Genomic DNA, 22,172 nt, shown 5'->3' with positions numbered 1-22,172 from the left:
TTCTCTAGAGAAGCAAAACCAGTAAAACATATAAATATATGTAAAGAGAGATTTATATCAAGGAAATAGCTCACACAATTGTAGAGGCTGGAAAGTCTCAAGTCCGTGGATCAGTATAGAGGCTTCTCCTGATTCACGTAGCCACAAGGGCTGATGAACCCAAGATTAGCAGGTCGGTGAGCAGGGCTCTTACTCACAGGCTGTGAATGTCAGCAAATCCCAAGATCGGCAGGCAAGACCTGAATGTTTCTCCTGATTCACATAGCTGCATGGGCTGGCAAATGCAAAATCAGCAGGTAGGAGAGCAGGACTCTTGTTGCACACAGGCTGTGAAGATTGAGGAATCCCAGGATCGGCAGGTAACCTGCTAGCTCAAGTTCCAAGAACTGGACCTCAGCAAACAAGAGTCAGCTGCAGAATCCAGACAGGGAAAATGCCAGAACGTCCACTTATATTTTGATACAGGCCACACACCAAGAAATCTTCCTTTCAATCGATTGGCTATTCACAGCAGATCCCTTCATGGGAGTGAGCACATATAAACACTGAGAATCATGGCCCAGCCAAGTTGATACACAATCTTAACCATCACACTACATATGTTACCTCTTCGTTGAGTTCCTCATTGGAAACGTAGCTGCAGATTAAGTACTGAAGGGTATTAAATATCAAAAAGTAAGACACAGTGAGTTCAAAAAATTCAAACACAATGCTTAATGACAACAGATGATTTATGACTGACAGGTATGATCACTAGCAGGGGGGTCAGCATGCTTATCAAGAAGTTTATACTGAAGGAGCTCAGTAGCAAACGAGGCAATCAGGAAAGAGTACAATGGCTGTTTTTTAACACACTATTTTTTTAATATATATTTTTTACTCTGAAATTAAGACAAATAAATTAAGTAGGTTTAATGGTAGAGATAGGGTTATATTGATCATGTAGATGTGCTTTTTGCTAAGGAACAGATGAATTTGATAAAAATTATTTTTAATGAAATTATCTTTTAAAATGCTGCTGAGTACTTTCATAGACAGACTGTTCTACAGACAATCTTGCTGATTATGACAGAATGAAAGTCTCCAGTCTTCTGCAGCAGAATTAATAACAATATAAATATTGCTGTACTTATGTATCAGTACACATAATCTGGTACAAGAAATGCCACTAAATAATTTTTTACTGAGAGTCCTTATTTCTCTGGGGAGCAGAAACCTAGTCTGAGACACTTCAGGGTCATTTCAGTCCCCTTTACCCTGGGATTGTATTGAGGGTCTGTGCTTCTTGCAAGGAAGGAAGGCTGTGTGGATTGCAGAGGCTGAGACAGGCCCGAGGACTCTTTCTTTGGGCACTGTAATTTCTCCAGACTGACATCTACCGGGACTTCAGTCTACCAGATTACTGTGGGTGGGCTACGCGCTTGCCATCTGTTGTGGATTGAATTGTGTCCCTCCAAAATATGTGTCAACTTGGCTAGGCCATGATTCCCAGTACTGTGTGATTGTTCACCATTTTGTCATGTGATGTGATTTTCCTATGTGTTGTAAATCTTACCCTTATGATGTTAATAAGGCAGAATTAGAGGCAGTTACGTTAATGAGGCAAGACTCAATCTACAAGATTAGGTTTTAAGTCAATCTCTTTAAGAGAGAAGGGAGCAGAAACATAGGGGGACCTCATACCACCAAGAAACAAGAGCTAGGAGAATAGTGAGTCCCTTGGACCCGGGACGACTGCACTGAGAAGCTCCTAGTCCAGGCGAAGATTGATGACAAGGAACTTTTATAGCCAACAGACAGAAAAAGAATTCCCCTGGAGACTTATAGCCTCCTAGACTGTGAAAGAATAAATTTCTCTTTGTTAAAGCCATGTGCTTTTGGTACTTCTGTTATAGCAGCACTAGATGACCAACACACCATCTTTGATAGAGATATATGCTTACACAAACACAGAATGTACTCCTAAGCACAGTTTATTAGGTCATAAATTATGTTCTAAGATCAAGTAAAAAAGAGACTAGAAATAGATAACTCACTGCAAACCAATCAACTCTAAGATATACTGTGCTCTGACTAGGTCAAGAAGATAGGTAAGTGCAATGACGCTCAAGATCACAGGCATATGTAAGAATGACCCTTTGTATGTATTGTTTTTTAGAGGTCCATGATTTTTATTATGATGGCGCAGTGATTAATAGCCCAAGCTGCTAACCAAAAGGTTGGCAGTTTGAATCCACGAGCTGCTCCTTGGAAACCCTAACGGGCAGTTCTACTCTGTCCTGTAGGTCCTCTATGAGTTGGAATAGACTCGATGGCAATGTTCTTTTTTTTTTGAGTGCTGCAAATGGTTAAGCATTCAACTACTAGCGGAAGGGTTGGTGGTTTGAATCCACCCAGAGATGCCTTAGAAGATAGGCCTGACAATCTGCTTCCAAAGGTCCACAGCCTTGAAAACCCTGTGGAGCAGTTCTACTCTGCACACATGGGATTGCCATGAGTCAGAATCAACTCTATGTCAATTAAGAATGACAAAGCTGTATTTTTAAACTGAGGGAAACATGATGAAAAAGTGGATGCAGTAGGAAGCATGTCAGAGTAAAATAAAGTATAAAGGCCAAAGAATGGAGGAAGACTCTAAGAGAATTAGTAGATATATCAGAGGCATAATTACATTTACATTTGAGTGTTATCAGCTGTAGCTTGGGGTAAAACATGAGCGGTGTTTTCTGGCCATTTATGTTATTGCCCAAATTCAGGTTTCTGCACCTTAAGTATAAAAGTCTACCACACAGTGAATCACGCGGTTATGTTTCTCTGGCCTCGTTTCTTTGCACGCATTGCTTCACACCTTCATATCCCAGTATGAAAACAGTTAAAAGAGGAAAAAAGACAGAAGCCTAAATCCCTTCCTTTTAATAGTGAGAATAAATGCATCCACAATGCAAAAGGCTCTGCAGACAGAGCACTTTGAGGTTAAATGTTCTGCAATTTTGCTGAGCTGAAAAGGCATTCCTTTCCCTTGGTTTTAAAAGTTGTTCAACAATCACATCTCGATAGCAAGGGAGCATGAGCAAAGCAGCGCCTGATAAACACACAAAGCTGTTTTTCCTCATTACATTGGATGACAAGTGAAATCATACAGCTTCACATCCAATCAGTGGAAAAACAATGATCTGGAAAACAGTATGTGCAAATATTTTTCCTGCAAAGCTAAAGATTCAAGGCAACGTATCTGGAATGTGTTTCTCCCTGTAGGCTCCCTCTGTTCCATGAAACATCTGTCTCAATTTCAGCTCTTCCTGGAGCCTCCTTTTCGTCTCCCTGCAAACCCATTCCTTCTTAATCTACCTCATTCTGACCCCACAGATGGGAACCGTATGTTTCTCTGTTTAAAGAACTAGACCCATGATTCTCACCAGAGGTTTCGGGCCAAGCTTCCTAATATCTTCACGTATGGCTTCTGAGTGCACCAAAAACGGTGTGATCTGTTTTTGATTTGATTTCATGGTTTTATCTTTGATTCTTCTCAGCAAAATCTGTAAAATGAAGCACAGAGTTGTGAATTAGGTATGTTTTGGACAAGCAAATGAATTTTTCTTTTTTTTAAAGTGTACTCCAATAAGGACCTGTTCAGCGTCTATTGTGCCACAGCTTGTAGGTACGAAGATAAAAGATGCAACTCAGAGTTTACCATCAAATTGGTCTAGACAGTCAGGAAATGGTTGGAACTAAAACAATACAGTGTAAGAAGGCTTGAAATAGAGAGATGTAGAATGCCCCAGAAACACAGAAGGTACAAATGAGAAAAGCAAACTCACAAAAGAAATTGTAGTGATTTTTTGAGAGAGAGTTTTGATTTGTGAAACAATTTACTCAAATCTGTCAAAAGCATCATTGAATAATAGATGTATCTTTAAAATGTTATGATTATCTAAAACATCTTGAAGATGTTGTTGGTGTTAGGTGCCGTCGAGTCAGTTCTGACTCACTGCAACTCTGCACAACAGAATAAAACACTGCCTGGTCCTGCACCACCATCACAATTGTTGTTATGCTTGAGCCCGTTGTTGCAGCCACCGAGTCAGTCCATCTCATTGAGAGTCTTCCTCTTTTTCACTGACCCTCTACTTTACCAGGCATGATGTCATTCTCCAGGAACTGGTTCCCCTTGATGACACATCCAAAGTATGTGAGATGAAGTCTCACCATCCTTGCTTCTAAGGAACATTCTGGCCCAATTATGTACCCATTTTATATATGAAAGTAATAACTTGTGTATCATTTTGGCAATAAATAATTACAAAGTGATTTAGGTATTCTTTGCTTTTTAAACGAATGCAAGTGAAGAAGGGTGGAGAGGAGCAAGAGGCTACAGAGTTGTAGTTAAGGGAGAACCTGGGATTTGGGGGACGACGTGAGGACGGCTCCAAAGGGTAGTCTCTGTATGTGGCCACTTGATTTCGGGAAGACTTCCTGCCCAAGCCTACAAGGTCTTAAGGGAGATAGACATTTACTAAGTAATGCAAAGAAATTGACATTGAGACAAGGGAAGGGAGCTGAGAGTTAGGTGTTGTTCTAAACTCAGACGGTGTTCTTAGAAGCAACAACTCATTACTTAGAAGACGAAAGTAAGAAGGAAAAAAGCAAGTGTAATTTAAAATATGAGCTCTGAAAAAATTGTTGAGTGTTTTCTCAAACTTATAAAAGCCTCCTACTCTCTAAGCTGTCTAAAATGTCAATTTTAAGATACCAAATATTTTGTTGGTAATATTTGGCATTCAAAACAATACTGAAAATATGTGAGAAATGGCAGATGATAATCAAATTACGTAGTTGTTATTTTTTCATATATCGTAGTTTAGTAAAAATGACACTTTTCAGTAAAATGCCATTGGAGGAAGTATAAATGGGAAGGGTCAAAACATTTGAATCTAAGAAACCTAGGATTAAAAGGATTGGAAAATAAGCATCAATTTCTTACCAGTTATTATTATTACCTTTAAGGAGAATATGTTAGGGTTGGTTGGAGAAGGGAACTTTCACATTTTACTTTGAGTACTTCTGTGGTAATTTGAATCTTTCACAACCATAATGCATTTTTGCAATGCTATGTATTTGGAAAACAATAAAGGCGTTTTTCCAAATCTATGACATAAAAAGACACAGGACATTAAAAGGAGCAAAAAGACAAAAAAAAAAAAAGGCATTGGAAAAGATTGCTAAGGCTTGAGAAGGCAGAAGTAATTAAAAACAATAACATAACAAGAACCATATGCGCCCTATCTGGCAAGCAGGCCATAGTGAGTTGAACTTCAGAACAGGAGTGCCCTCTTGTGGCCATTGTGGGTACATTTTAAATTTGTGTCACTGCCCCAGTTGGTGATGAAAAGGTTGCCTGATGAAACTGTGCTTCTTTCTCAGATTGAAATAGGGACTGTGATGCCGTCTGGGAACAGAGAGCTCCTGACTCCGCCGCCATTGCCTGAAGAGGAGGAGGGTGAAGAGAAAGAGGAAGAGTCCACCCCCAGGCTGATCGATGGCTCTTCCCCACAGGAGCCGGAATTCACTGGTGTTTTGGGCCCCGACACCAATGAAGGTTGGGTACATCAAAGCTGAATTGTAATTCAGTCCACTTAGCCATCCCTCAAAACTGCCAACCTCCAACTCCCAAGAGAACCTGCATGACACAAGGAAAATTTTGGAAGAAACTAGGTTTGAAGCAGGGGATACACATGCATTTTTTTATTCCAATATAAATTGGTTTTTAACAATTCTGCTTTGGTTTTATTCAAATTATCAAAAAAAAAACAAAACTAAAGATTTTTGATGAAAATATGTGTCTGGCATGCCTTATTCAAAACCTTTTTGTGAAATGTATTCCTGGAAAACCAAATCAGAGTCTATGCCTCTGAGATCAGACCAAAGCAGTTCAAAGTGAAGATAAAGATGACGATTGTGATGATACAAATAATAATATTTTACATTGGCTGACTGCTTACTATCTGTGGGCCATAATACTCAGCACTTCACAAGATTACCTCATTTGGCTATTACAATCTCCTTATAAAGGAGTTAGTAATACTCTTTTCATTATCACCAAGGAAACTGTAGCTCAAAGAGCTGTCAGAGATCATATAGATATTAGTTTCACAAACTGGGTTTGAAGCCAGCCCCTTCTGATCCTTCTCTGTGTTACGTGATAGGCAATGGACATCTTACTCAGTCCCAGGAAGCCGCAGAGAGAGGCAAAGACAGGAAAGCATTCCGTAACTTCCGGCTCCATTTTAAATGGCCCGAAAATTGATCTAAATTAGAGCCGTTTAGTTCGTGAGAAGGAATTCCTGGTGCTGGATGTGATTCTATGATTTACTATATTTCTTTCTAGAATTTGTCAGTGTCAGCCTTGAGGATACTCAGGCGGACTCACACCAGGATGAATTTACACACTGCAGAGAGGTGCCTTGAGGGGATGTAAAAAAATGAGCAGGGTTTCCGCTGCAAATGTTTCGCTAGTATCGAGTGTCTCTATACTCTAAATTCTGAAGATACAGAGCTGATTTTAAAATGGCCACTGTTCTCAAGGATCTTTATGTCTAGTACAGGGAGTCTGACATGTAAACAAATATAGAGGCAATAATGTATTACAGGTATTATGCAAAGTCTGTACAGAACATACGGGAAGAAAAAAAGCAAGGGAAGAGCAAGAAAACATAGGGCAAGACTAAGAGCACCCTTAACAGAAAGGCTGGCAGTTTAAACCCATCCAGCAGTGCCTCAGGAAAAAGGCCTGGTGATCTGCTTCTTAAAGATTACAGCCAAGAGAACTCTATAGAGCTCAGTTCTACTCTGTAAGACATAGGGTCGTCAGAATTGACTGGACAGCAGTGGGTTTGGTTTTGGTGTTTTGAACTAAGGGCAAGGGCACAGGAATCAAAACTGAGAGTCTCTTAGAGGAACCAAACCATCCATATCAATCCCTTCCACTTGCCGCATATACAGCCTAGAGCAAGACATTTAATCTTTTTATGCCTCATCTAAAGAAATGGAATAATATAATAATAAAACCTACATCATAGATTTGTTGTGAGGATTAAATGAATGAATGCCGTGCCTGGCCCATAAAAAAACCATAGCAAATCATAATTATCATCAATATTCTATTAATGGAAAAGTTCATTCATTTTAACTGCACACTAACTCTGAATAGTTCCAACAACTCTATGTCCTAGGTACTGTTTTCTCCATTTTATAGACAGAAAAACTGACTGCAACATCCTATGAAGTTTGTCCAGGATCACAGAGGTGGTACATAGTGGTGCTCAGATTTAAAGGTAGACCACTAAATCCTAAGACAGTATCTACTAGAAGGATAGACACACACAATATGATAAGGAAGTAATTATCTAACGGAAAACCTCCACAATAAGAAAACTAAAGATCCCAAGAACATTGTTTACTTTTACAGAATCTCAGATCCTTCAAGGATTGACTGATTTATTTTCTTTTTACCTTATCGAGGAACAACGGTGAAACATAACCCCCAATCTTTTAAATGAGATATATATTTTTTAAAGTTTTAGTTCAAATCATGGCTCAATAATGGCAGTTTTGAAATAATAAAAAAAAGCTAAGACTTTTTTTTCTTATTTGTGTCTCAAAAGTAATATGATGGTGAATAATGAAGTTAAAACTTCAATTCTCATGTTAATTTCCATATAAGAAGCATCTGCAGAAATTTCAAAATGAAATTTAAGTCTCATGAATTCATCAAAGTTAGGTACGCTGGTAACATTCAGTACCTTAAAAATCAAAATACATTTCTATTAATAACACAGTTCTTTAAGAATACAGGCTTGAGTGAACAAACTAGAGTTAAATTACAACTGGTGTGAGTTTATAAAAATGACCCTAAGCAATTTTTGCTAAATTAGTGAGGCTACGAATATATAGAAGAATCAAATGCCTTACTTTTTAAAGTTTTATGGTAAGTGAGAAAGGTTAATTTATGACTGGGAGAAATTAGCAAGTATTAAATATTTTATAACTTCCCCTTAAAGAGCCTGGCATGCTCTTCCCTTCCGTCTTGCACAATTAACTCCTTCCCTTCCTGCAGATCTCGGCTCAATTATCACCTCCTCAGACAACCTTTCCATGGCTCCCCCCCCCCAAAAAAAAAAAACTGGGTCAAATTCCTCTATTTTATGCTCATTTAGTTCTTACGACACTTATCACAGTCATAATTTTTATTTCCTTGTGTAATTGTTTAATTCACATCTATCTCAAATAGACATTGCCATCAAGTTGATTCCAACCCATAGTGACCCTGTAGGACACAGTAGAACTGCCCCATAGGGTTTCCAAGGAGCTGGTGGATTCGAACTGCTGATCTTCTAGTTAGCAGCCAAACTTTTAACCACTGGGCCACCACGGCTCCGTATCTTACATAGCAGGTTATGAAATACAGCAGTGTCTCTATGCTCACCACTGTTTAACCAGCTAGTCTGGTGCCAGTTACCTAGACATGATTAATGTATTGAGTAAATGAATGTTAATTAAAATTAGTTTTGCACTATCTTTCTCTTGCATCTGATTTTCTTTAAGTGGGATGTTTAAAAAGTGAGCCAAAAACCTAATTAAATATTACATGCATTGTTTTAACTCCATAAAACTCATGATTTTAATATTCACATCTTGGAAACAGATTTTCTAACAAGTATAAAATTAGCAACAATACTGTAGCCACATCATAATGTAAAATACAATTTTAAAATATTACAAAGAATGTGCTCATTGTTGGGGCAGCTTTAATTGATACATTTGACTTAAATATTCCATTTACAGAAAACTATCTGAGACCATAGGCAATATACCACAAAGGTTTGTGTGAGAGTTTTATCTTATTTATCAAACATATCTAACCACATTCTTTCTTATAAACTGTTTTTGTTACTTACATGTAATTATCTGCCTCTACCTTTTAGACCTTCCCACCTGCCTTCTGTGTACTTGTATAAGTACCACCGTATACTGCGATGACCATGAACTTGATGCTATTCCGCCACTGCCCAAGAGCACTGCTTATTTCTATTCCCGCTTTAACAGGATTAAAAAGATCAACAAAAATGACTTTGCAAGCCTAAGTATGAATGACAATAATTAATATCCCTTTCTTCCTTACACACTTTCTGGAACTTTTTACAGTATAAAATGTTAGTACTGAGAATGAAACTTAAATGCCAAATTTGGTTCAAGAATCTTTTTTTTTTTTTTCTTATTTAGAAATTTGTTTGAATAATAAGAAAACATAACAAATAATTAAAAGGTTGTTACAAAACTAAGTGTAGTTTGCTATTACTTTTGATTTGACTATTTTCAACTAAGTAGAAGTAATAAATAATTATATCTTTATGTGGCTAAATCTTATTATCACGTTCTGGCATTAAGAGTGAGTATAGCACAAAATATCAGTCATATAGTTGATAGGATTTGGCTTTCTTGAGCAAAGTTCAATTAAAGTGTAATTGCTTTATGATTGATGATGCACACCTAAATTCTAATTATACTTTTTGCCAACTAAAAAGAATTTTGACTCTTTTATTTATTTTTCATAAAATATTTTATTCATTTGAAGATACCGTTAATGCCTATATCACTGACTATTAGAAAATACAACAATCTACCATCACTGAGAAAAATGTTTTAAAAAGTAAAATTCAGACAAAGTATATGAGAATATGGGGAAAATAGCAGCTGTTTAAATATAATGTGCCAATTTCTTTCCTAGAGTTACACTTTCTTATAATTATATACATACAAATACTATCTAGAGGAAGCAATGAATTTTTAATAAAGTAGTTTAAAAAATAATTACTTCATTAACTGTCCATTGCTAATTAAATTCATATTTATACTTGCTTTTTTACATGAGAAATTTTCTGTTGATATTTATTTTCAGGTGACCAAGTAGTATTCAAGAATACTTAAGTATTCCCTTCATTTTTTCTCCTAGATGACTTAAAAAGGATTGATCTGACATCAAATTTAATATCTGAGATTGATGAAGATGCATTCAGAAAGCTGCCTCAACTTCGAGAGCTTGTCCTGCGTGACAATAAAATAAGGCAGCTCCCAGAATTGCCAACCACTTTGACATTTATTGATGTTAGCAACAATAGACTTGGTAGAAAAGGGATAAAGCAAGAAGCATTTAAAGTAAGTTTTAAGTTTGGATATGAAAGAAGGACTTTCATTCCATTCACTGTCAATGAGCAGCCTTTTTATTTCTATAATTCACGTTGGTGAGATTTTTAACTTCTAAAATAAACCAGGTGGCCCTATTTTTTATGTTTGTTAAGAAATACTGTATCCTACTAAGTTCTGAGAGTAGTCAAGCCTCAAGAACAGAAAGCAGAGTTGGAATAAGAAGTAGGTGGCTACCAGGAGCACTCATCTATAAGAAGCACTTGAAAATAGTGTAAGCCAGAGAATTCATTTTTACCAAGAATTCTGCTTAGGGAAAGTATGTGGTTAAAAGGATAAGCCATTTGTACATGGTGTGGATAATGTCTTCAGGATAGAAGGCTCCTAAAGTAACTTGTAAGGAAGATAGCTATTAATCTTAAAGGATTTTGTTCTCTAAGTAGAGGAAGAAAGTATGCGGACAGACTGACTTGCTTGAAACAACAGCATAGAGTCTGAAAACAGTTACCAGCAGGCTTTCTAACCCACTTATCTTCCATTCAAGCTGCCCCTTTAAGTACTTATTCAACAGACAATTATAAAATACAATTTGAAGGAGTTGCACAGTATTCCCCCGAGGCCACACGTCCTAATCTGGTTTGTTTGGAAAGGAAAAGAAAACTCAGGAAGGGGATGATATCCAGCAATTAAAAGGTTGGCTCCTGCATCTTTCCATGGCTGAGTCATCATGGGTGGAAGTGACAAGGACAAGACGGTAGTAGGCTCCCACCACATGGCTCTCACTGTTGTATTACCCACCATTACCATCAAAGTTATCATTTATGACAGTGTATTACACTTCATATGTTATCATAATTCTGGAGACGTTTATATTCGTATGTACCACAACAAGAAAAACCTGGCATATATTTCCAAATACGTGTAGCACGTATTATGTGTGCCAGGCATTAATTGAAGCACTTCACATTTAGTAACTTTTTAATCCTTACAGTCACCTTTTGTGGTTGATATTAGTATTATCACCATTCTACATATGAAAAAACGGAGACACAGAGAGATTAACTAACTTGCTCAGTGTCTCACATCAGTCAATGAGAAAGTCAGGGTTTGAACCCCAGTGTTTGTTCCAGAGCCATGCCCTTAAATCACTATACTATCTCAGTGTTTTGTTTTGCTGTCATTATTGTTTTGGTATTTTTTAAAGAAAAAACAAAAGAAGAGTCTCATTGTTGCTCCAGTGGGGTCATCTGAATTGCTAGATGACTTACTAGTTGTTTGTCCTTGAGTTCATTCATTCATTGCTAGGAGCCCTGAACCTTTAGGCTGCTGTTCAAAACCATCAGAATCAGGAACCTGCTTTCACCTTGTTTTTCTTGTCTATGTCGAGACTAGTAGCTTATATATTTCTTTCCTCATCTCAGCTCAGAATTTAAGTCTCTTTATCCAGCAACGCCTTCATGTGAAAAAACAGAGCTGTAGTATCTTCCTTTAAACCCAATTCTGACAAACTGTAGTCTATAAAGTTCCTCTACAATTCCTAGCCCTGCTTAATCCCTGCGAGTTAAATCAGTTCTCATTTCTTCATACATATAAAATTGAAGAAAATTCTTGTGATGCCTCACAAAAATCTTCAAAATCCTACCCAAAAATGACTTCCATGGGAAGTAGCTGCCTTGCTGAAGCTGAAAAAGTTAGAGTGGACAAAGATTCTTCTAAAGATTGAGAAACAATTTTCATCGTCATGAAGAAATAGTTGCTAGCTATCAAGCATTCCAAAACTCATTTAAATTGTCTAGTAGCAGAGAGCATTAGTCTGCCTCAACTTTATGAAATAAGAACTGGCTGGGTACATATTACTTTACAAATAGTTGCGTGTGTAGGGAATAGAAAATACAACTGAGACATCAATAACTTCTACTGTGTCCCTATGTCTGGAATGTTCACAGGATATGTATGATCTCCATCATCTCTACCTTACGGATAACAACTTGGACCACATTCCTATGCCACTCCCAGAAAACTTAAGGGCCCTTCACCTCCAGGTAAGCTTTTACCAGTAAGATACGCTCCAGGGAACACTAATCAAACGAGAGGAGGTCTGGGACACAAACAATTGTTTATAATGGTGTTTTGACACACTATGACCTTTTTTCCTTCTTTTTCTTCTCCCACTTGTTCGTTCTCTCTCTCAATTTGAGTACAAGGTATCCTTGCATTCATGATTCTATCCACCCTGATCAATTTCTGACAATCATTGCTTTTATTTTCATTTTTTTGCCACATAATAATGTAATTATCTTGAAAAAAAAAAAGAATTTCCACCTGCTGAAGAAATTTGTGAGGAATAGAATGGAAAAAAAAAGGGAGTAAGAAAAATCTAATTTAATTTCTAGTTTTTGGAAAAAAATATCAATTTCAGCTATTCATTTTAGGTTTGAAATAGTGAATTAAATTCAATCCTAGGACATTCCTATCTGCTGAGAAATGACAAACGCCCATCTCTCTGGATTAAGAAAATGTAATTTTTTTCTAAACCAACATATTTGAGAGTTTAGGTTATTTTAATTCTCATTGAACTACATCTTATTTTTGAAGTTATGAGTAAAAACACATTTTCAAAAATCTTGATCCAATATGTTTTATTTTTCATCAAAGTGATTAAAAATATGTTCAGCTGAAACAAACATTTTTGGTTGTTAAAATAGATGAATATAAATTATTTTTCATTTCATATGTAACTATTGGCCTACAGCTGTAACGAACTTTTTGCAATTTCCTCTGTTCTGTGGTATAAATCTGTAGAGAAGATATCCATTATAAGCTCAAATGAAAAAAATATCACAATGGAATATTAAATTTGTTTAGCAAAAAAAGTGCAAATCATTACAAGAAGTGATATTACTATATAATAGGTCTCGGATTCTTGTGTTTTTCTCTGTAGAGTCTATAAATGTGTACCTCTGTGCGTTTTCTTTTCTTCCTATGAATATTTATTCTTCTGTATCTTTTGGTGTCTTTTTGTGTATATCTATTTATGAGTCTTGGATAACTGTCTTTTTTGTGAGTTTCTCTGAATACATTCATTTCAGAAGTGATGCCCTGTACTTCCCAGCCCTCATTCTGTTTCTGGATGCCTTTCTTTTGGTCTTTCTGTTTCTGGGGCCAAATTTCTGTGAGTATGTGTATTTCTTGCCTTGTTTTTGACTGGTGGGAGGGTTTTCAAAGGAATCCTCAAAGAAATTTTGTAACATGTGTTCCAATTATGAATTAAATTTCATTACTGTTTTCTGTGAAGATGCTGAACCTAAAAAGTAAACATGTCTCCCTCAAATTGTGTATTTTTAATGTTCATATATATATTTTTGAAATCCCCTTCTCTGATTTGTTTGAAAAATGTTTTTCAACATTTGTATACCAACAATGTATAGCAATTAAGAATGAGGGTGCTGCAGAAGCAGATCTCCTGGGCTTAAATTCCTGTTCCAACACTATCTAATGACTGGACAAATTTTGAAACCTATCCCGCATCTAAGTTTCTCGTCTGTAACAAATGGATCGTCTGTTTCTTACGATGATTGGGAAGATTAAATAAAATAAAAATGTATAAAGCGGATAATTCAATTTCTGATTCATGATAAGCGCTTAAATATGAGGCACAATTATTATAAACTATGTGCACCTATTGACCATCAAAGGGAATGAATGGTCAAACAAAAAGGCACCAAATCTGTATTATTCTTCTTCCTCATTAATATCTTCCTTGTGTTTTACTTGAGTTCCATTTCCCCTTGCTACTTATAGCTAGAGTTTTAAAAGGAATTTAGAGAGTAACCAGCTCATCCTCTTCATGCTTACAAGGAAAGGTCAAATGACTTCCTTAAGACCATATAGAAAAACATTCAAGCCTTTATCTAGGTACGTTTGCTTTGCCAACATCCAATCTAATGAAGCTTATATCTAGACAATCCTTGTTCATCTTTCAAGAGCCATGTATTTTTACATGTATGAGGCCTTTCTAAATCTGCACTCCCCCCCCCAAAAAAAAGATCACGTCTGCCTTGTATTATTATTGTACCTGACAAATTTCCACCATGAAACATGTCTTGCTGTATTTCAACTATTTGTTTAAAGAGCTTGTCTCAACTAGTCTGTAGGCTATTAGAGTGCAGAACCCATATATTATTACTCATTGCACTTTCACAGCTGCCAAATGGGAAAACTGGGCAAAGAATATAATAGACTAATCCTAGAACGTCCTATTTTTGCAAATTTTACAATCTTTCACACTCCTACAGCTGTTCTTGGCTCCTGTCTGTTGTAAAAGACAACCGCATAAATAAATCATTAAAATATTACTTTGACAGCCCTGGGGCAAGGGCTAGAATACAGGAGGGGACAGGAAAGCTGGTAGTAGGGAACCTAAGGTTGAGAAGGGAGAGTGTTGACATGTTGTGGGGTAGTTAACCAAAGTCATAAAACAATATGTGTACTAACTGTTTAATGAGAAACTAGTTTGTTCTGTAAACCTTCATCTAAAGTACAATAAAAATAAAACAAAAAAATTAGGCTGACAGGCTGATAAAAATATGTAATCATGGGGCACTAACAGTCCAAAGAAGCCCTGGTGGAGTAGCGGTTAAGAGCTATGGCTGATAACCAAAAGGTTGGCAGTTCAAATCCACTAGGTGCTGTCTGGAAACACTATGACACAGTTATACTCTACCCTATACAGTTGTTATGAGCCAGAATCAAATTGATGGAAATGGGTTTGGGTTTTTGTTTTTTTTTCAATAGTACAAAGGAGGGAGAAGGTAAAGGAGGTATATTGGACCAAAGTTTTTGTACTCCATTGAATTAAGTTACCACTAATCCTGGTAGTACAATGGTTAAGCTCTCAGCTCCAAACCAAAAGTTCTGAGGTTTTAACCCACCAGTGGCTTCTTGGGAGAAAAAAACCTGGTGATTCGCTCCCATGAAGATTACAGCCTAGGCAACCCTAGGGGGCAGCTCTACTTTGTCATCTGTGATCACTATGAGTTGGAACTGACTTGAAGGCACACAACAATTGCCTAGCAATCACTAAGAAAACAATAAATTCATAACATCCAGTTACAATGGAATTAAATTAGAAATCAACAACAAAGACAATTTGAGAAATTCACAAATATGTGGAAGCTAAACCACACTCTCCTTAATAATTAAAGGGTCAAAGAAGAAATCATAAGGGAAATTATAAAATAGTCTGACACAAATAAAAACAAAAAACATAACACACCAAAATGTATGGGATGAAACAAAAGAAGCAGCTTTGAGGGAAATTAACAGCTTTAAATACCTATATCAAAAAACAAAACAAAGAAACAAAAAAAACCTCTCAACTCTATAACCTAATCTTCCACCTTAAGAAACAAGTAAAAGAAGAGCAAACTAAATCCAAAGCAAGCAAAAAGGTAGGAAATAATAAAAATTAAATGAAAGATAAATTATCTGTCTTTATATTTGCACTCTAACTCCCTCATTTCACTTCCACCACATGACCTGTTTTTTTTCTATTCCTTCAGCATTCCATGCTATTTTCCCAGAACCTTGGACTTGGTCTTCTCTGCCTGGGATGTTCTTTCCTTGGCTCTTTGGCTCTTTCCATGCCTATGTTTTCTTGTTTCTCAGCTCAATGGCTTGCTATTTCTGAAGATAAGTTTTTGCAGTTACTATCATTTCTTCATACCACTCATCACTTTGGGAAATAACCTTTCTTATCTTAAAGTTCTTTTTTTTTCACCTTCTACCTTATATTTCCCCAACTGAAGTATCAGCTCCCTAAGGGAAGAGCATGCTTATTTTGTTAACTAATTTATTCCCATTGCTTAAAAGTGTTTGACAAATAATAATCACTTAATATGCATTTTTGAATACAAGAAGGAACAAAATAATAAAAACGGGTGTTAAGCAAAATGGATTAGGTAATTAGTCAGCATTACAGACATATTATATCTTGTTTTATACTTTATTTTCATCTTTTCTAGAACAACAACATTCTGGAGATGCATGAAGATACCTTCTGCAATGTTAAAAATTTGACTTATATTCGTAAGGCACTGGAGGACATTCGATTGGATGGAAACCCTATCAATCTCAGCAAAACTCCTCAAGCCTATATGTGTCTACCTCGTTTGCCAATTGGAAGTCTTGTCTAATTTCAAATAATGCTTAGAATGATCATGCCTACTATAACAAAATGATTCTTACTACTTTAAAAAACAAAACTCATCATGATATTTTTAAATTGTGTTCTGAAAAAAGGTTATGATTATGTAAAATACAACTAAGCATTTTATGATATGTCGACTATTTAGTAATCTAAGAAAATACCAGATAAATTAAAAATATACCTAGAAGATGACCCAAACGGGCAAAACTAAATGATAAAACAATTGTACAGGTATAATTAAGAAATCACATGTAACTTGCATGTCCTAGGGAATCCCTATCCCATGTAATTTTAAACTAAATATATCAGAGATAAAAACTGAAAAATGAACACTTTAGGTACTTTTCCAAGGTGTAGATGTTTTTTATCCAACATTTCTATTCCTCTTTTTTTTCACTAAAGCATGTTCTTTTTTTTTTTTTTTTTCTTAATTCATGAACGAGCATGAGGAAAAGAATAAAAGGATTTGAAAATTACAATGGCCTTGTTGGGAAAGTATTCATTATGCTCACAATATGCAAACAATCATATCCAACAATACACATAACCTTCCATTTTTGAATAACATCTCCTCATCTTAAAGATCTGTCAATTCATTTTATATCTTTGCTAAGCTGACTAGTTACTTGGTGTATTTCTGTGTCGGTGGAGAAAAAAATATAGAAGATGATATGGTAGTTATGCTAGGGAAGAAGCTAAGGAATACCTTCTAAGGAGAGTTGATCCTTTTAAAATATCTGATCATGCTATAGGCACCTGGTTAAAAATTGAAAGGTGACAAAGAGTATGGAATGCAAAGTGAGTTTCCATCCAGCTCCAGACCCCAAGATCCCCTGACTAGATCGATGATTTCTTTTATATCTTCAGGAAACTTTTCATGAGAAACAAAAATGTGCGCATACTTAATTTCCCCTTTTCATACAAAAATGTAAGTGCATGTGCCCCATGCCTGTACCTGTTACCACTGTGCATGTATCTATACACGTAAGTACGGAATTTTTAAACACAAAAGATAAGTGCTACTCTCAGCCATGCTTGTTTCACTTAAAAATATTTCTTGATAATCTTTCCATATCAGCATATACATCTCTACTGATTTGGAAAACCACATATCCGTATATTTTATGGATGTCACACATTCCGTTTTTTGTATTTACACTGAGACTGCAAAGAAGAGTCTTGCATGAACATGAATACCTTTGTTGTACCACTGAGAGCATATTTATGGATAAACTCATAAAAGTGAAACTCATAAAAGTCAAAGAACATAATATTATAAATTTCAATAAATGTTATTAAATCGTCCTTAAAATGTTAAATCTACTAATACTCTCACTGCAGTACGAGAGAGTGCATCACTTTCTATAACCTCACTAAAATGGTGTCATATGCAATTTCCATCATTGCATCATCTATTTCTGGAGTAATATACCCAAGTAACAAAGCCAGGCAACTACTGGACAATACACACCCAACATTTGAAAACCACAATACATGTTTTTATTTTCAGCTATTTCAAGCAAACACATTTCTTAGCCTAATTGTCTGATTTTTTTTCTCATTGTTCTGCATCATGCTCCATATATCATGATTTGTAGACACAATAGCTAAAACCAGAATTTCTGAAATGTAGCAAATGTTCCAATGTGTCTCTGCTTTAGATGCATGAGTATTGCCTCATTTCGATTAAAATAAATAAATAAAACGCCAATAGATCTTAATAATAAAAATCCATGTCAATTTGTTGGAGAACTATGGAGAAAAACTAATCATGTATTCAATCAGAATTTGTGCACACCAAAATTTGAAAAGCTTGAAATTAAATAGCCATGAACTGCCACAAACTGGTGACATTTAAAAACTGATTGAAAGAGCTTTTGTTCTGGCTTTTTAAATACATTCCCTCATAACTAAAAATGAAATTTCATTTTAGTGTTATATCTCTATATATTTTTCTATCACTGCCTAATAAATTACCACAAAATTAGTGGCTTAGAACACAAAAGAAACAAACAAAAAATCACCCATTTATTATTTCTGTGTAAAATCGCACATGGGTCATCTGGGTTCTTTACTTACCAAAACCAAAAAACCAAACCCAGTGCCGTCGAGTCGATTCTGACTCATAGCGACCCTATAGAACAGAGTAGAACTGCCCCGTAGAGTTTCCAAGGAGCACCTGGCGGATTTGAACTGCCGACCCTTGGGTTAGCAGCTGTAGCACTTAACCATTATGCCACCAGGGTTTCCGGTTCTCTACTTAAGATTTCATAAAACCAAAATCAAGGTGTGGCTCAGCTAGGTTTTTATCTGGATGATATGGGGAAGAATCCACTTCTAATCTCATTCAGTTTGTTGTCAGAATTCAGCTCTTTTTCGTTGTAGAACTGAGGTTCCCATTTCCTGGGTGTCAGCTAGGGGCCACTTGTATCGTCTAGAGGATGCCCACATTCCTCACTGGGTGGCCCTTTCATCTTCAAAGCCAACAATCGTGGGCCAAATCCTTCTTTTCTTTCTAATCCCTCTATCTTCCTCTTCTGTTGTTATCCAGAAAAAAAATGCTCTGCTTTTAATTAAAACATTCATTTGATAGGTCAGGACCATCTGGTTAACTGTCCTAATTTAAGGTTGATTGACTTGAAGCTATAATTATATCCATAAAATAATTTCACAGCAGTACCAATATACCAAGCAAGCAGTCATTAAAAAGACAGAAAAGAAGGAAAAGACCAAAACGGATGTCAGAAGAGACTCTGAAACTTGCTCTTGAACATTGAGTAGCTGCAGCAAATGGAAGAAATGATGAAGCCAAAGAGCTGAACAGAAGATTTCAAATGGTGGCTCTAGAAGACAAGGAAAAGTATTACAATGACATGTGGAAAGACCTGGAGTTAAAAAGCCAAAAGGGAAAAACATGCTTAGTATTTCTCGAGCTGAAAGAACTGAAGAAAAATTCAAGCCTCGAGTTGCAGTACTGATGGATTCTACTGGGAAAATATTACATGACCCAGGAAGCACCAAAAGAAGATGAAAGGAATACATAGAGTCACTATACCAAAAAGAATTGGTCATTGTTTGAACATTTCAGGAGATAGCATATGATCAGGAACCAATGGTACTGAAGGAAGAAGTAAAGATGGCAAGACTTTGTCTCCCATACTTTGGACATGTTATCACAATGGACCAGTTGCTGGAGAAGGGCATAATGCCTGGCATAGGAGAGGGTTAGTGAAAAAGAGGAAGATGCTCAACAAGATGGATTAACACAGTGGCTGCAACAATGAGCTCAAGCATAACAAAGATTGTGAGGATGGCAGGACCAGGTAGTGTTCCATTCTGTTGTACATAAGGTCGCTATGAGTTGGTACCGACTCGATGGCTCTTAACAACAAGAACATCAACAAACAATGTTAGCGTTTAGTTCAATAACCAGAGGACAGGAATTTTGAGGAGTCATATCTAAAATTCTGCCTACCACAATCTCCAAATCCTAGCAGTATTAAGCAAACATTGACTTACCATTGAGTATGTCCTTCCTTCTCTACCTTTAAATGTTCCCAGAAACACATAAAAAACGGTGGTGGTAGCAGTGGTAATAATAATAAAACATGAGTAAAGTTTTATGAAGTCATTTTAGTATTATATTTCTGAAATGAAACAGTTAATCTTTGGTTGTGTCTCCAGATTGACAAAGAAACAGAGTCACTGACTTTTCTAGTTTTGATACGTCAATGGGGTAACCAAATGGGAGATCTGGTTTTGATTCCTTATCATAGATTAAGGAGAATAAATGCAATGGTTGCAATGATACTTAGCAAAATTCAGTTATTTTAACATATAAAAATATTTTTAGTCTAAACTATCTTCTAGTGTTACTTTTGCTTGCATTTGTGGGAAATATTGGGGAAATTATTACAATAAAAAATTTGTCTGCTAGATCATATTTAATATGCATTTTAATGAGGTTAAATGATTAACACTGCTAGTAGACAAATCAGCAGTTCCCAAAATGGCCATAGAGTTATTATGGCAACTTTCCACAATGTGAAGTTAATTAAAAACATGAACAGCTACAGCAAACAATTTGATATAAAATAGAATATGGTTAAACACAAGAGATTATAAGGCAGTATGCCTCAGTGGGTATTGTCAGAAAATCATTTATAGGTTTAAAGTTTGATTTTGAGGCATACTAAACGTTGTTTTAGAAACCCTGGTGGTGTAGTGGTTAAGTGCTATGGCTGCTAACCAAAAGGAGGGCAGTTTGAATCCACCAGGTGCTCCTTGGAAACTCTATGGGGCAGTTCTACTCTGTCCTATAGGGTCGCTATGAGTCAGAATCAACTTGATGGCAAAGGTTTGCTTTTTTTTTTTTTTGGAAAATGTTGTTTTAAACTTAGTGCACACATACACACATTAATTACATTAGAAACCAATTCTTGGACACAACCTATGTGCCAGGAACTCTACCAAGGTGCTGTGCATTTAAATTAACTCACAACCATTGAGGATAATAATAAGTATCCCAAGTTACAGATCACAGACAGAGTTTCAGTAATTTGTACTGGATCGAAGACTGACTCCAAAATCCTGTCCTGTTTCACCCCACTGTTCTGCCTCATATACCACCAACCTGCCTTTTTCCTGTTTTGTAACGCAACAAAATGGTACACAGATTGGACAGAGACGCCAAGCTCAGCATTGTCTTTTTGTAGGCCGTGATGACTTCCAAATGGCCCTGGGCCTTCTAGCCATGATAGAGGAGACATTTTGGGGATCCAGAGTAGTCCCCCAGGTACCCGGCTTCTGGAAGATCAACAGAAAGATGGGCTAAGCAGCTAAGGGCCATGGGGGTAAAATGAGACTCTTGCAAGCATGGCTGACTTATTGCTTAAGCAGAGAAGGCACAGTGCCTGGGGCCCAGAATGTTTTTAGAGATCTGTGAAAATGTTTTATTTCTTTTAAAATAAAAATTAAAAGATAAATATAAATATGTAATAATGAACCTAGGTTGGATTATATTCATCTTTACAGCAACACAGTCGTAAAGTATATTTCTATAGAGGAAGGGGTCCATGAAAGTCCAAATGAGACCCTGCCTGCAGGAACATAATTAGTGAACTCAGATCCCATAAAAGTGCCTCTCTGTCCTCACAGCCTTGCCAGTTCACCATCATTATAAAATCGCTTTTGTTTTCTAGGAAAAAAATAGTAAACTAAAAGACTGGGATGCAAAGGAAAGGCATTATTATACAAAACATTACAGAGCCAATTAAATAAAGTACAGTGTCAGCGAAAAAGAGGAAAACCCTCAAGGGGATGGATTGACACAGTGGCTGCAACAATGGGCTGAAGCATTGCAAAGATCATGGTGATGTCACAGGACTGGGAAGTGATTTGTTCTGTTGTACATGGAATCGACTCACTCAGTGGCAGATAACAACACTCACAAGGCTGCTGTGCAGATGTAATTCACCATAAACTCTAGAAGGACAAAATGCTTACTATAATTCTGAAAATGTGATAACACTATTTTAGCAATCCTTCTAAAAGTATCATATATACATGACATTTCCAGCACCATACATTCTAATTAAAGCTCTAATTCTAAAACTGACCCCTGATTAAATATGTATTTTTAATGATCTATTTTTTTTTTCCTGTTTAGTTCTACACAGGTTTATTTTTTCTTAAATATCACGTTATTTACCAAAAAAAAAAAAAAAAACCCACTGATTTCTATTGCCCCAGGATATATTACATT

At 36.3% G+C, this 22,172-nt stretch overlaps 1 protein-coding gene across 2 annotated transcripts in view; it reads left to right on the top strand.

Moving 5' to 3' along the window:
• The window catches only part of EPYC (epiphycan), a 34,534-nt gene extending 17,728 nt beyond the window's left edge, over positions 1-16,806 (top strand). For both annotated transcript variants that reach the window (XM_049884038.1, XM_049884037.1), the window contains exons 4-8: positions 5,422-5,596; positions 8,982-9,140; positions 10,010-10,212; positions 12,147-12,242; positions 16,224-16,806. In XM_049884038.1, coding sequence (XP_049739995.1) covers positions 5,422-5,596; positions 8,982-9,140; positions 10,010-10,212; positions 12,147-12,242; positions 16,224-16,394 — 804 coding nt within the window. In that variant the 3' untranslated portion in view covers positions 16,395-16,806. The remainder of the gene's footprint in view (positions 1-5,421; positions 5,597-8,981; positions 9,141-10,009; positions 10,213-12,146; positions 12,243-16,223) is intronic.
• The last annotated feature ends 5,366 nt before the right edge of the window (positions 16,807-22,172 follow it).

The sequence above is a fragment of the Elephas maximus genome, chromosome 4 (genome assembly GCF_024166365.1).
Source record: "Elephas maximus indicus isolate mEleMax1 chromosome 4, mEleMax1 primary haplotype, whole genome shotgun sequence".
In the NCBI taxonomy this organism is placed as follows: Eukaryota; Metazoa; Chordata; class Mammalia; order Proboscidea; family Elephantidae; genus Elephas; species Elephas maximus.
The sequence above is the reverse complement of the archived record's forward strand: the minus strand, read 5'-3'. Positions and strand labels throughout refer to the sequence as shown.